The sequence below is a fragment of the Anabrus simplex genome, chromosome 5 (assembly GCF_040414725.1).
Source record: "Anabrus simplex isolate iqAnaSimp1 chromosome 5, ASM4041472v1, whole genome shotgun sequence".
Lineage (NCBI taxonomy): Eukaryota > Metazoa > Arthropoda > Insecta > Orthoptera > Tettigoniidae > Anabrus > Anabrus simplex.
The window spans coordinates 44,911,890-44,927,875 of record NC_090269.1 but is presented as its reverse complement, the minus strand read 5'-3'; the positions used below and the strand labels follow the sequence as shown (position 1 = coordinate 44,927,875).

The following is a 15,986-nucleotide window of genomic DNA, read 5'->3' as shown; positions in this document are numbered from 1 at the left end:
AAGCCGTTAATTTTTCTTTATATGTCCCAGCGAGACGTAAAATAGACGTGGGTCTTCGAATTCACAATCCCTTTCTCCGATACACGGCTTGCAGTAAAACCCCGTGTTTTGAGTTCTTTTGAGATTTCTAGTGCTTTCGATTGACACATTTCACTAGAAACACCATATCCTAACTCACGTTCTTCTATCACAAATTTGTGGATTCGTTCTTCAATTTCCGGAAACACTGCACTCCACCCACGGAACATTCTGCGACCGCAATTACTTTTTAGGTTTTTCCTTCTTCTGCCAATCACGAATACACAACCCATCAATATCGTACTTTTTGCCAACAGCACGATTTCCGTATATTTCAGCTTAGCTTACAACTTTAAGTTTCTCACACACAGTAAATGACCGCAGACGTTGTTTTGAATCTATCGTTTACTATCGAGACAGAACTTTCACGGGACAGATACGGAACACGAATGTGAGCGAGGCAGACTTCCGTAACCAACAGTCTTGACTCTCACAAAGTACAATATCCTGCTAAATCAGCCATTTGCGTACCCAGCATGCCAGCAACACTTGTGAAACAAATGACGATCGAGCATCCGCAGCAGCGGCTTTCATATTTACCGCATATTTACCCATATTCTTTGATTTACCATATTTCATTCCCTTACATTTCGCTTTTACATGCCACTGTAACAGTTACAGTTACCGTATTGAGAAAGAATCGATCTTGTTTTCTAGAACGCAACTAAAACACAATAAGACCTGAATGCCCGCTTACATGTGGTGTACTGAGTACGGTAACCGTATTCAAATCTATTTCAATACTCCATGTGAACTTAGTAAATATTTAAGAGAATGAACGGCTTGGATATGACCCGCACCCAAGATTTAGAACCAATATTTTGGGGGAAAAAGTGCGGGTAGTATTCGGGATTATACGGTACTTTTTAAACAATATCCAAAGTAGCACGTTAGTTTTAAAATTTTTCTAAGGATACAAATACCCAAGATACTAATATATTTGGATCATTGAGTATAGAAACTACGGCTGATGATGTCCAAAATGTGGGCAAAACTTGTCCCGTGAAAACATTAATAATGTAAAGATTTTTATGTAAATTAAAACCATATAGTATTGAAAAGGTGGACTACTCTTTAAAAAGTTTTAAGTGAAAAAATGCAGCTATCAAGCAAGCTCGGTGCAGTTCTAGATAGGAGACTTAATTTCATTATTGCTCCCTCTAAAATTCAGACTGAGAAGTTAATAAGTTCCATTGAGGCAGCCATCCACTAACTACAGAAGGATGAGGCTGAAGAGGTATGACAGGAATGGGCAAGATTGATAAGTAGGGGCCTTATTTTTTGGTGAAATAAAACTGTTGATTTCGGTGTTAAAACTGACACTATTTCGGTAGGTATTTCGTGAAATAAATTGTTATACTGATCGATGTTTCCTGCGAAATCTTCCTTGTAGTAGCGTATGGGATAAATGTAACTAACTTTGTGATAAGGGGTTTTAAAGTAAACTATTGTAATATATCATTGTTATTAAATCTTTTAGAAAAACCAAATATGCAAATTGTTATAGAAATAAATATATAAATCACTAAAAAAAAACCAAACCCCATGGTACTACAGCCCTTGAAGGGCCTTGGCTTACCTAGCGACCACTGCTCAGCCTGAAGGCCTGCAGATTATGAGGTGTCGTGTGGTCAGCACGACGAATCCTCTCGGCCGTTATTCTTGGCTTTCTAGACCGGGGCCGCTATCTCACCGTCAGATAGCTCCTCAATTGTAATCACGTAGGCTGAGTGGACCTCGAACCAGCCCTCAGGTCCAGGTAAAAATCCCTGTCCTGGCCGGGAATCGAACCCGGGGCCTCTGGGTAAGAGGTAGGCATGCTACCCCTACACCACGCGGCCGGCATATAAATCACTGATACCTCGAAATGAAGTTAGGTGATCTGCCCTGTGATATACATTTATACATAGACTACGTTTTTAGACGTTGAATTACTTGTCTCCAAAGTACAAACTAAGCATAGTTTCAACATTAACAGGATGCACAGTTGTGCGACAGTCAGATTGTGTCTTTGTGTAAGCAGAGAAGCTCCTTTCGCTGACCACATTAGACGTCGGAAACCATAAAGCTTGCGAACACTTGGATGTAAATTCACTGTGGTCTTTTCTAAAACCTCCTAAAACTTTGCTAACACTGTCGTCTTTCACTTCCTCAACCAGATGTGCTTTCATTGCATTTTTCAAAGTAATGTAGCTCTGGAAGATGTTCATGGATATGCTCTTTTCCCCGGTCGGGGCTGAGTAGCTCAGATGGTTAAAGTGCTGGCTTTCTGACCCCAATTTGGCAGGTTCGATCCTGGCTCAGTCCGGTGGTTATTTGAAGGAGTTCAAATACGTCAGCCTCGTGTCACTAGTTTACTGGCACGTAAAAGAACTCCTGCGGGACAACATTCCAGTATCTCGGCATCTCCAGAAAACGTAAAAGTGGTAGTGGGACATAAAAACAATACCATTATTACTACTCAAACAGGCGATTTATTTACAATAGGCCTATCAATACCATCATATTTTACAGTAAAGACAGTATTATTTATCTTTCCTTTAATATTCATTCTCTTCCTCATGCCAGGATTATCCTATTTTTCTAGAGGCATGTTGGCTTGCATGAATGCTTTTTTTTGGTATCTATTACAAATTGCTCTCTATAATTTTTCAACTCCTTTATGATATATAAAGTATCGCCAATTGTTATTTGCCGCTTGGAATTATGTTCATTTGCTTCATTCTGATTCTCTGCACTGTATATCGTAGCCTACGTTTCAACTTTACGAATATTACTGGTACACTATTGATACATTGGGAAACTTTCTTGCAACGTCAAATACATAGAACCCCTCACTGTTGTATTCTTCGGCCCTCGAAAAACCTGTTGTGACTTCAGTTTTCGACATTTTTATACTTAAATGTTGGACCTTTGCCAATAAAGGTTCGTAAGTAACGAACTCTCATTGCGCACTGCTGTATCTACAACTGGTCTTGTATCTTGTTACGACCACAACGCTATTTGCTGTAATCGATAACAGATATTGATTTTTATCGTCTGCCTTAGAGATCGCGGAACTGAATACACATACTTTCGATACACAGTGCGTACCGCTTTGTGTGGAGAATATACAGCGCTATCAAGCAAATGAGAAGGAAACTACGATAGTCAAGTTCTCAGAAGCATTTAAACGTTTATTGGAGAGCTCTTCTGGTGCCATTTTGCATTTTTCACACCAAATGTTGTATATTTCGCGATTATTTGTGCAATTCGCGCAATAAATCAAATTTCGCGATATTTGGCGAGTTCATTTTGCTAAAATACGGTATTTTTAGTACCTGAGAAGTCATATATAAACAAGAAAGAAGATATCAAGAAAACTCGTGCATATCGTTATTACCAAAAAATACGGCCCCTATTGATAAGGTCTGCTGTGGTACTCGCACCCAATTTAACTAGTGGCAAGAGGAGAGCTCTGAAGGAACTCGAAGACGATTCTGAACTGACCATTCTCTCAGCTGATAAAAGTAATGCGATGGAGGTAATGAACACTGACAAGAACAAGATCCCTGCTATGTTGTCAGAGTCTGTTTACAGGTTAAGCTATATGACCCTACCACAAGTGTGTCAAACACCACTCTAAAGTTCTTAGGTGTTCCTCAATTTCAAAAGAGGAGGTTAAACATCAGACTCCAGGGGATACAGTGCCTCCAAGATTATTTGGATTACCAAAAATCCATTGTGGGCATTCACTTCAGACCAATAGTTAGTTAGTGCAATAGGTTCTCCTACGTATGCTCTGGCAAAATTTCTAAGCAAACTGTTTCAGCTCCATATACAATGTACTGAATCATACCCCCTCTATATTTTGTTAACAAGTTGTCAACCATAATCTTTCAGCCCAATGCACTTCTGGTGACTCTTGATGTACAGTCCTTGTTTATTAAAGAGACTTGGTCATGTCCCTCACTGAGCGTCCGTTCCCTGAGGACATCACTAAGCTATTTCACCACTGCATATATTCCAGCTATTTCTTGTTGGATGGGTAATTTTATGAACAGACAATGGTGCAGCTATGGGAAGTCCACTTTTGTCAGTAATAGCTAATTTCTTCATGGAGCTTTTTGAGGAGGAGTCAATTCCTTCGGCGTCCCTCAAATACATCTGTAGTCTGGATAGAAGGTCCTGAGAAACATCACCTATTTCTAAACCACTTAAATAGCAGCATCCTTCAATTAAATTCACTATGAAGATGGAATTAGACAGAGGGCTTCCTTTCTTGGATGTTCTAGAAGGAAAGAAACTGGACGGCTCCTTAGAGCTCACCGTCTATTGTAAGCCTACCTACACAAATTGCTATTTCCATGGAGATTCTCATCACCATCCAACATAAAAACAAGCCATTCTCATGACACTCACCACAAAGGCGAAATGAATTTTGTGAGCCATCAACTATGCAGGAGGACAGGGACACACTCACAGTCCCATTGAAGGCTAATGGTTACAATGAACTACAGATTTATACAGCCGTGCATCCCAGAGGGACAACTAAGCAAAGCTCACAGAGAGAATAAGTGAAGGGAACTGCCTACATTTCCTTTATCCACAATACCACAGACCAAATTGCCAAGGTCCTCCACAAGCATAATATAAAAATAGAGTTTGGCACTGTCATAAAAACTGTTCACAGTTTAGGTAAAAACAAGGGCAAATTGTCCCTGCTATTACAGATTGGATTGTATAAAATTCAATGTATTTTGCAGCAAACATTAGTACTCATATCAAGGAATATCAAAGATTCGAAGTCTATCAAAGTCATTACTACATCCACATTCCCAGCTCCTTTCCATGATGTCTCAGAATGAAGATGAGTTCTACTGTTGACCTTCCACTTCCAAATCCAAACTGTTCCTCTTGTAACTGACTTTCCATGTTTTCTCTAATCCTTTTTTACAATATCCTTTCAATTATCTTGGCGACATTGGAGAGGATGGTGATTCCTTGGTAGTTACTGCGTATCTTCTGATCTCCTTTCTTGAATATTAGTATTATAACACCCCTAACGTCAGGCACTTTTCTCTCTCTCCATACACGCTTTAGCATTTTAAGTCCATTGGAGAGCCGCTGGTCCTGCAGCCTCGACCATTTTTATGTCAACTTCATCTATTCCCACCTTGATATTTTTAAATGCTCATTGTAACGTCTGATTCCTTCTCTGTTACTTCTTCTTTTCCTGCTGCCTGGATACCTTCTTGGGTGAATGTTTCCCAATTTTTCTTGAACTACTTTTTTGCAAACTCTTTCCACTTCTATGTATCTCACCATACTGTCTTTTCCATTCCTTTTGTTTTCTGTTACTTTATCTTTCACTCTATCATTCCCCCATGTTGTCACTTTCTCTCTTACTTTGATGTTCTGCCACATGTTTTCTATACACACCTTTCAAATGCAGTCTTAAAATAATTTCACTCCTGTTCAACATGACTAAGATCTGTCCTTGGTATGAATCTTTGTAATTCTTTCCGGAACTTCCTGAACCTCCTTTTTCTTCTATCTCCAGACCCTAATCTTTCTTTCTTCTTGTAATTTTGTGATCTTGCCTACTTTCAACTTTGCTATCACTGCTGTATGGCCACCCCCCCAAGAAGCTTCCCCGTGCAAAGCTGTAACATGCAAAAGGTCTTTTTGATGTCCATTTTCCAATAAAAGGTAATCAATCAACGTTTACGTTCTTCTGTCATCCCATCCATTCCTGGCAATCTTCTACTTTTCTTCCTGAAACATGTGTTCCCAATTATTAGATGGTTCCTCAAGTAGAAGTCCATGAAAATAGCCCCTTCCTTATCCTTACTGCCAGATCCATATGGCCCCAGAATCTCTTCTTTTCCCAGTCACTCTCTTCCCACTTGTGCATTCAGCTCTCCCTTTATAATAACTATAAAATAATAACTATCTAATCTTCTATATATCTCTTAACTTCTTCACAGAATTGCTCAGTATTGCCTTCTTTATTTCCACTTTGTGGAGCATATAATTGGAACAGATCTTGTGTACCTGTCTCAAACTGTATCCTTGCTATGATCATTCTGTAAATGATCTTCACCTTTACCTCCTCCACATATTCCAGGACATCTTTGCTAATGATCATTCCTACTCCATTTACTGCATCCTGTCCACCACTGTAAAACAGCCTTTACCCTTCCTTCAGTTCTCTTTCCCCTCTTCCTCTCCATTTTGTTTCGCTAAGACCAACGACGGCTATGTCCTCCTTTATGAACTCGATCAGTTCTTCGGTCTTCTCCGGTCACCCACTTGAACTGCATATCGCCTACAGGGGACGCCCTGGCATTTTCCGAGGCTGCACCATATTTGCACTCATTTCTAGGCTGTTATTACGATGGGTTCACCACACATACAGGCATTTTAGAGCTGCTGCCAGCAGGTGATGAGGCCGCTCCTAACATGGAGTACACAAGAGTTTTGCAACCACCCCTAACCTGGGCACAGACTGCCTGATCGGTTCCAGTGTCAATTCCTACACGGAGGGGACCATCACCCCCCACTTAAGAGAGATCATTTGCCCGAAGCAGTTGGTCCTCTTAATGGGTCGAGTTATTTCTCACCGCCCGACACTCGACGCAGAGTCGCTGGCTGTACGGTCTATTACCATAGCGGACTGGACTGGCCTTGACAGGCAGATATCTACATTTAAAGTTGCTGATTTAGTGTTGAGAAATCATCCTCAAAGCTCTGCATTTCAACAACAATCTGCTAAACTTTTCCCACTCTGAGCTGCACCACATAAAATGACTGCCTTAATAATGCCAGTTGATGACCCTTATGACATAAAATGAGCTCATATCCCCAACTGAACATATATTTCATAATGCATAACTGTGCAATTCACTCTTTTCCCTATTGCCATGTTCCCCTCTTCAGCACTGCACGCAAACTCCCTCCTAAAGATCTTCTGGTCTTCCTTGTAATGGAAGTAATTTTCCTGACCATAACTGATAATTATCTAATTCCTAATAACCTTATAAAAATTGAAATTGCAGCATAATTTTTCCTTATTATTGTAACCGACCCCCTAGCGGAGTACTCCATCATCCTTCCCATCCCTCCTTTCACACTTTACCCTTTTTCAAATTCGAAAGTAATGCAAAAGCTTATGTACACATTCCTAAGAACCGTTTTCTTTTCTGGTAAACACCTCTCTCTGTCAGTTTCTTTTAATTCTCTACTTTCAGTTTACATCTACTGCCCTCCGGCCTCACCACTCACACTGTTCTTACTACTGGGATCCTTGGACTGGATTTATGATAATCATGGAACATACTTCAGGTACCAAAAAAAAAAGTTTTAAAAAAATCCCTTTTCAGGCAGCCCAGGGACAGTGTAACAGTGTCTATACACAGTTCATCCACCAAGAACCTTAACTCATCCTGTACTACATCTTACACACTGCAATTCTACCCGTTTGCAACAAACTTATCACCAGACTCTCAGCATGGTCTGAGGCGGTGACGACAGCTCGTCATCCCTTAGGACATGGTCCGCGCCAGACGGCCTCAGAACATTTCCTGGCTTAGTGATGGGTTCAGTGAAAGTGATTTTATAGCCTCCACTTCCTTCCCCGACTGTCTATAGTGCTATAATACATGCCCTGTATAAAAAACTCAAAACTGAGTTCATACTTCGATAGCTCAAAAGAGCGGGGAGATCGCACCAGCAACTTGGACCTCAGTGAACTGCTGCACTCATGTTTGCCACTACATCCAACATCCCTGTGCCAGCCACGATTTAGGGAAAAGAGTGTGCAACTTGTTTCATTTTGGCCTTTCTATGAAATATAATCCTTTGTAATTACGGGTTTGCTCTGCGTCGGACTCAACTTGTATTATTGTAAAGTGATATTTCTACCGATACATCATGTAAACATTGATTTATCCGATCATTATCAGAATTTAATTCACTATACATTCATTGGACAGACTTTGTGAGAACCGAACCATGTTAGGAATGTTTCCTCTTTGCATTCATAGGTCAGAATTAGATCACTCTGCAAAAAATTCACGTTATGAAAGTGATTTTTATTAGTTTCTAATAAGTTTGCTGTGTAAATCTTTCCTTAATTTTATGAAAAACTCTGTGCAATCAAACAGGATGGTTACCTAGTTGTACTTCCTCTTAAAACAAAAACCACCAGCACCTCAACTTAAAAGGAACTGTTAAATGTGATGCTTAGGAGTGATTGATCTGAATGGTAGTACCAGACTTGGTGTGCAATTTTGTAACATTTTCTCAATATTTACTGTTTTATTTCTTCTCCATCGTCAAGAAAAGAACTAGTTTATCAAATTCCTTGTAAATTACGTCCTACTTGCCTTGCCTTGTAATTCAAGAATTTAGTGAAATTTGATGATTCTAGTTCTTCTTCTAAGGTACCCAATATTTCTTGAAAAGAATTTATTGCTATCAAGTGTGCTTGTTTCATTTTGGCCTGTCTTTGAAATATAATCCTTTGTAATTACGGGTTTGCTCTGCGTCAAGTCCACTTTAAATATTAATCTGTATTACTCATGGATGCCTATAATCTTTCTGCACGCAATCTTAGGGGTATGTACTGTGCTACCTATGCTGTTTTGAGAATATATTTCTTGGGGCCAGTTCATCGAATGTCTTATTAGCAAAACATTTTCAGATTTCTTTTTCTTCCGGAATTCGCCATAGTCACATACCACGTTCGTCTCTGATTCACTTTGCTGTTTTATTTAGGAATACACATGCACTGAACAGAAACATCTTAACTGGAGCTAAGATGAGGTCGTTACTTCCCACTTGGAAGGGCAGAACACAGTGAGTCATCTGGTGACAATCAAGAGCACCGCTTAGAACACACCAACAGTAAAGTGTTCTCAAATTCAAACCATCATTACTAGAGAAGTCTTCCTCTCAAACAGACAAGATTATGTTCTGAAGACACGGAGCTAAGTTCTCTGCGAAACGTAAAGAATTTCACATTGTTTTCTTGACACGGCTAAAGACCAAAAGCTATATTATCATTTCAATATTTTGATTTCACAGAGATGAAAATTACAGTATTAATATTAACTTTTTGAGTAATCTTCCTGCTGAAAAGTAGAAAAACAAATACAAGCAGGCAAGCTAAAAGTGCCACATGGGTTTTCCACTCTACTAAACAATTCAAAACTACAGTTCCACTACACACCCAAATTTAAAGGGAACAAACATAATACAGCAGAATCTGATATGACCAATATGAGAGAAAGGAACAAACCTTAAAAATATCAGGATCAATATAATCTGCAATATTATGTCCTTCCCAAATCTCTGGGATGACATCGTACTTGTACTCTTCTGGAAGATCATAGTTTTTCTTTAAATCAAGCACATAATCATCGCCCATTTCCTCTTCTATCTCACGTTCCAGCTTATGTTTGGCCTTTTGAGCTGCTTCCTGTTTTCGTTTCAGCACACTATCTATGAACAACAATCATAAGATGAAACCACAAACAAATTCTCTCACATAAAACAAATTCACTTCAATTCTAAACATGTACTGAAATGAAAGAAATGTGCTTACATATAAGGAAGAAGTCTCAAGAGTCAATGGAAGAAATAAAATGTCCACTATTAATTCTAACAGAAGGCATTTTGAACATTAAGTGTAAGAAAGAGTTTCATGCGGTACGCAGGCAAGTTCTGTTCCTGTGTGTTTGCCATGATTAATGTACTATGTAGAGTTGTAGATAGTTGTAGAAAATGAGTTCTGCATTTCTTACACACCCATGTCCATGTAACATATTTTCTTGTTCTATGTGCGCAGAATGTGTCCAGAAAGTTTCGCCGTACCTTATTGTTACACCACTGTCAAAGTGAGACAATGATAAAATAGCAAAAAGCACACAGCACAGAACTCTTTACCGTGTACAGCAGGCCATTCCAAATCTGTGTTTGAGGGCTAGGGAACCCTGACGTTGACCTGTGTCTGCGCTGGGCTGATCCTCACCAGTCTCTGTCGCTGTAGTGATGTAAGAACCGACATGTTGGGATGCTGAGCTTACCTTAACAGATAGTACTAACCATTTGAGTGATTTAAATGTTCATTTGCAAGATAAAACTGCACTGATTGCTGCTACCTGAGACAGAATTTGTGCTTTTATGATGAAACTTTCATTGTTCGATAAACAATTACAGGAGAATGAAGAATTGTCATCTTTAAAGCCATGTACTTGTCTGATTGTAACAATGATGGTTTCTTTGAATCCCTCAAACAAATTACAGAAAAAATTTGCAATGGTTTAGAAATATCACAGAAATGACACCCGAATTTAACATTTTCACTATGCCCCACTTTTGTAAATTTTTCAGCAGTCACCAAAATTTCAAAGAGAGCTAATAAGGCTTCAACTAACAAAATTTTGAAAGATAGTTAATACCATATTCCAGGTGGCCTTCTTGAGTTTTTTTTAAGAACTCACAATAAAAAGAGTTTCTACATACCCAAGCATGCAAATTAAGTATTAGAGTGTGTTCGGCACATTCCTTTGCAAACATAATATTTAAAGTCATGAATCTGGATAAGAGGAAAACAAAATCATGTCTGTCTGATGTTCCATTGGAAGCAGGGTTACCCATTAATTCTAGTCAAATTTTCCCCAGCATCACTAAGTTAGCAAAATAAAAGAACTGTCAGTGTCATTCTAAATGCAGAAAAAGGAAAGTTTTTTTCTATTCTTTGATTTTTTTTTAGAAATGGCTTTACGTCGCACCGATACATATAGGTCTTATGGCAACGATGGGAAAGTAAAGGCCTAGGAATGGGAAGGAAGCAGCCGTGGCCTTAATTAAGGTACAACCCCAGCATCTGCCTAGCGTGAAAATGGAAAACCACGGAAAACCATCTTTAGGGCTGCTGACAGTGGGGCTCGTCCGGCTCCATGGCTAAATGGTTAGCGTGCTGGCCTTTGGTTGTAGGGGTCCCAGGTTTGATTCCCGGCAGGATTGGGAATTTTAACCATCATTGGTTAATTTCGCTGGCATGGGGGCTGGGTTTATGTGTCGTCTTCATCATCATTTCATCCTCATTACGATGTGCAGATCTCTTACGGGAGTCAAATCAATAGACCTGCACCTGGCGAGCCGAACTTGTCTTTGGACACTCCCTTTCATTTCAATGGGGCTCGAACCCATTTTTAAATTTTGCTACATTATTTTTTTACAGCCTCTGCCTTTTTCTCCACTCTCTTTTGGGGTTTGATCTCAGCCCTGACAGCCTGGTGCAGCTAAAGGCCAAACAGGAGGCTATCCTCTTGGAATGGCTTGACGTACACAACACAAATAAGGCGACAGTAGAACAGTTTCAAATGTGTCACGCACACTATGCGAGAAAGAGCAATATCACATATGAGTAAACAACACAGTAAACCTTTACTGTGTTGTTTACTCATATGTTATTCTCAGTTCAATACGGACCAACAACATGAAATTTATAACCCTTAAAGAGCAATATTCAAAATGCACTTTCTGTTAAGAAGGAAAATGTAACTTAAAAGCTTTTCAGTCTGTCGAACACACAAATTCAATACAAATATTAACACTATAACATAACTGTAAAAAAAAAAAAAAAAAAAAGCACTATAAGCAAATTACTGGTATAATAGGCAGATCATTAAACGCTAATTAAGAACCCCTTGCATAGTTTTCAAAAAGAATTGTAATACAAGAAATAATGTTGATAATAATAATGATAAAAACAACAAAACAACAATAATACTAAGGGAACACTACGCGTTCAGCACCGGCACGGGAAGTGACCTGACCAGGCTGCAGGATGGGGGGCGTGACGTAATGGAGGGTCAGCGGACTGGCAACTGGTTGGATTCAAGCTTTTTCAAACGCCTTACATTTTATGCTGGAGAGGAGATAAAGCAAGACTTCATTAAGATAAGTTCCAAAATTCAAATTCCTAGGTGTTTGGACAGATATAAACAAATATTTACAAATATTGAGTATAACTTGATAGAATTTGATGGTCTTATAAGAATGAAACATGGCATTCTTTGTTTGATAGTATTTTATTCCTTGTTTAATACTGCATTTTTTTTACAGGTGTGTTATAGTGTAATATTTATAATGAACTTGTGTGACAGCCTGAAAAGCTTCTAAGTTACATGCACTCTCTGCCAGCTAGCTGACAAATGATGATCACCACTTCTATCAACACTAGCATTACAGTGCTTGATTTAGTCATCTGGGAAGGTATCCTTGTACCTTACCAAGCTGTATCAAATATGAATTTACATTTGTAAAGCATCTCCCTTAATTCCTAGCATAAATTTGGTAAGATATATGAAGGAAAGATGTTAACAGCAACACTGGACTGAGTAAAAAGGAGAAGACTAACGAGCTAGAAAGAGGACTATAGAGTGGCCTGCATGGGTGTTACAGCGCTCTGGGAGGTGCCAAGGCAAAATAGCAATGCCATAGTTCAAGCGCCATCCATATACTTCCTCCGCTTACAATGCGTTACTTTTAACAGATTACATCAAACAAATTAACTGCATAAATTATGCTCTCTACGTGTGGGGCTCACATTTGCATAAATTGTAGAGAAAATTGAAAGGATATATCATATTTCAAATAAGTTTTTCTTTAGTAAAGTAGGCCTACACAGTTGGCGATTAGTAGAATTACGCTGCCTGTGCTTGTAACACAATCCAGCATGTGTACAGTAGGCCTACTTTTATTTTTTGTAGGAACTGACCAAACAGCGAAACATAATAAACGGTTTCCTGCCTGGCCGAGTTGCCCACACGGTAGAGCACTGGCTTTCTGAGGCCAGGTTGACAGATTTGGTATTTGAAGGTGCTCAATACGTCACCCTTGTATCAGTAGATTTACCTACCCGTAAAATAACACCGGCGAGACAATACTCCGGCACCTCACCTTCTCCGAAAACAGTAAAAAGTAGCTGGAAGGATGAAATAACATGATTTACTGTCAATTAGTATCCTACAGAGCACAGTACCCGGCATTTTGAAAATAAATATAATAGTGAACAACGATGATACAAGATGCTTGCTGTCCAACGCCACACCTGCAATGTTTTGAATTTCCTAGTCACCTCATATGTTCTGCCTACGATACAGAATAATATGAGGACTTTCTGTCCTATATCACCACTACGACCGAGCGAGTTGGCTACGTTGCTTGCGGCATATAGCTCTTACATTGCATTCAGGATATAGTACATTAAAATCCCACTGTAGAAAGCCCCGACATCTGGTTTTCCAAGTCCATTTCATGACCGTATCAATGAGTATAATCAAGAAGTTAATATAAAGAACCACCTAATCGATACTTTATTTTTGCCTCAGGCAAAATTGAATATATATTAACACTTACAGAACATGGGATTCCATACAAAAATACGGCAGGGATAAAGTAGAAAATCTAATAAACAAGAAGCGAACAACATTGAATAAGAAGTTAGAAAACCTAAAAAACAATGCCCCAACAAATCTAAATAAGCAACAACATAAATCTTCTTTCAATTGTGAAAAACTCCCACCCCCTGTCATGAACATGTCGAACACGACATTTACAGAACAAGAACTACAAATATTAAGCAAAGGACCTAATCACAATTGGCATAGTTTCGATAACAGACAAGAATTAATACAAACTTTGGCAGAAATAGAGACGGCCATACAAACCCCTCCAGTAGACATTCAGAATGACATACGGTACGAAGCAAAGAAAAAAATTCCCTCTGTAATTAAAGGATTACTGACCAATTCCTCAAATACTAAGATCGAGAAGGATCTTCAGCCCAAAATTAGACAAAGTGACGTAGTTATTACGAAAACCGATAAAGGTGGAACAGTGGTAATATTAAATGAAACAGAATACATTAAGAAAACGGAAACTTTTTTCACTGACAACAAATTTAAGGTAATTGTGAAAGACCCCACCCTAAAAATTCAAAAGAATTTGAAAGAGATACTGAAGCAAAGCTTCTTCCTTTTTAATGACCAAGAAATTCAAAACTCATAAATATGAATCCAGGACTGCCTAAAGCTAGAGCTATGCCTAAATTACATAAAAAGGACGCACCTATGAGGCCTATAATAAATTTTCGGAGAAGTCCAACATACAAAATATCCGAATTTATTCATAAGTTCTTGACCCAAAACTACGTTTTTTATACCAAATCTTCAGTAAAAAAACTCCAAAGAATTTTGCATGGCTGTTAAAGATTTCAAGTTAACTTCTTCCCACATAACAAGTTCCTTCGACATCAAGGACATGTACACGAACATTCCTATTAAAGACACCATTGAGATGATTAAAACGAATTTATTAGTTCACAAACATATCAGTATACCCGAAATAGAGAACTTTATGACTATCTTGGAATTCGTTCTGAACCATAATTTCTTTTCTTTTAAAAATAAAATATATCAGCAAGATGGACTTCCAATGGGAGCGCCGGCTTCTGGAATTTTAGCTAACATATACCTCAATTATTTGGAACACATTCAGATAATAGGCCACCACATTAAAGGACTTGATCTCTGGCTACGCTATGTTGACGATACTTATGCCATAATTAATAAAGATATCAATGACAGTCTTAATATTCTAAATACTTTAAATAATTTAGACACTAACATAAAATTTACAGCTGAAGAAGAAGAGAAAGGCATACTTAATTTTCTAGATATCCAAACAATTCGGAAATACAACCATTTCCAGTTTAAAATATACAGGAAACCCACCTTTACACCGACCACAATCAAGTGCGATTCTTTACATCCCATCTCGCAAAAGAAATCTGCTTACCATAGTTTCGTCAACAGAGCCTTTGAATTACCACTAACAGAAACTGACAGAAAGAAGTAACTATCTTACATTCGTCAACAAGCCCTACATAACGGTTTTAGATTGAAATTCATCAATAAAATCATGCAAATTTCAACAACAAATTAAACTTAAACAGCAATCAGAAAAGGCTAAGGGATATGTCAAATTCACCTTTAATAACCCGAGGATTTATGAGATCATCAACTTATTCAAGAAACACAACACCAAAGTAGCTTTCTCTACCAACAACAACAAGAAACATAGGTTCTTTAATCACAATAAAGCTAATAAACTTAACGATGACGAATTCCAGGAATCTAGCATTTATAAGCTAACATGTACTCGGTGTAAAAAAACTTACGTGGGACAATCAGGAAGGAACTTCTTAATTAGATATCAAGAACACGTCAATGCAGAAAAATACACAAGATTCTCTGCCATGGGAACTCATATGAAAGAGACTAACCACAAATTCACTAATATCAGACAGGACCTTCAAATCATCTGTATGATCAATAAAGGAAGTCTAATGAACAACCTGAAAAACATCCACATAGTTCTTGATAAATTACAAAAAGGGTGAACAGAATCTTAACGAAAACAACGAGCAAAAAAACATCTTATACGAGCATATCAATAAATACTTGGAATGGTTAGACAGGAAACAGACAAGACGGACAAGAGATATAATCAAACACGACATCTCAGAAGCGCAGCCTAATCTTCCTCCTCCCTCACTTGATATAATAGATGACGACAGAACTCTACTTCCCTTATCTTCAGAGTATTGCACGAACTGTCAGAGTGTTCTGGACAGCACAGAATAAACATCTTTTCCAAATAAGAACGAGAGGCAAGATGTCCTGATCAGGTGACCATTTTATAACAAAGGAGTCGCCAAAGAACTTTTACCAAACAGCCAACACAGCAATTTTTTTCATTATAACCTAAGAGTATTACTTGTGCTTATTATCCTAATGTTTTTTCATCTTAGTTTTTTCTTTATACAGCTGAAGATGACCACTAAGTGGTCG

General features: G+C 38.4%; 1 protein-coding gene across 1 annotated transcript in view; it reads right to left on the bottom strand.

The window, feature by feature from the left end:
* The window catches only part of Non1 (nucleolar GTP-binding protein 1), a 178,992-nt gene that overhangs the window by 52,128 nt on the left and 110,878 nt on the right, over positions 1-15,986 (bottom strand). The window contains exon 10 of the mRNA XM_067147951.2: positions 9,362-9,564. Within this exon, the coding sequence (XP_067004052.2) occupies positions 9,362-9,564 (203 nt within the window). The remainder of the gene's footprint in view (positions 1-9,361; positions 9,565-15,986) is intronic.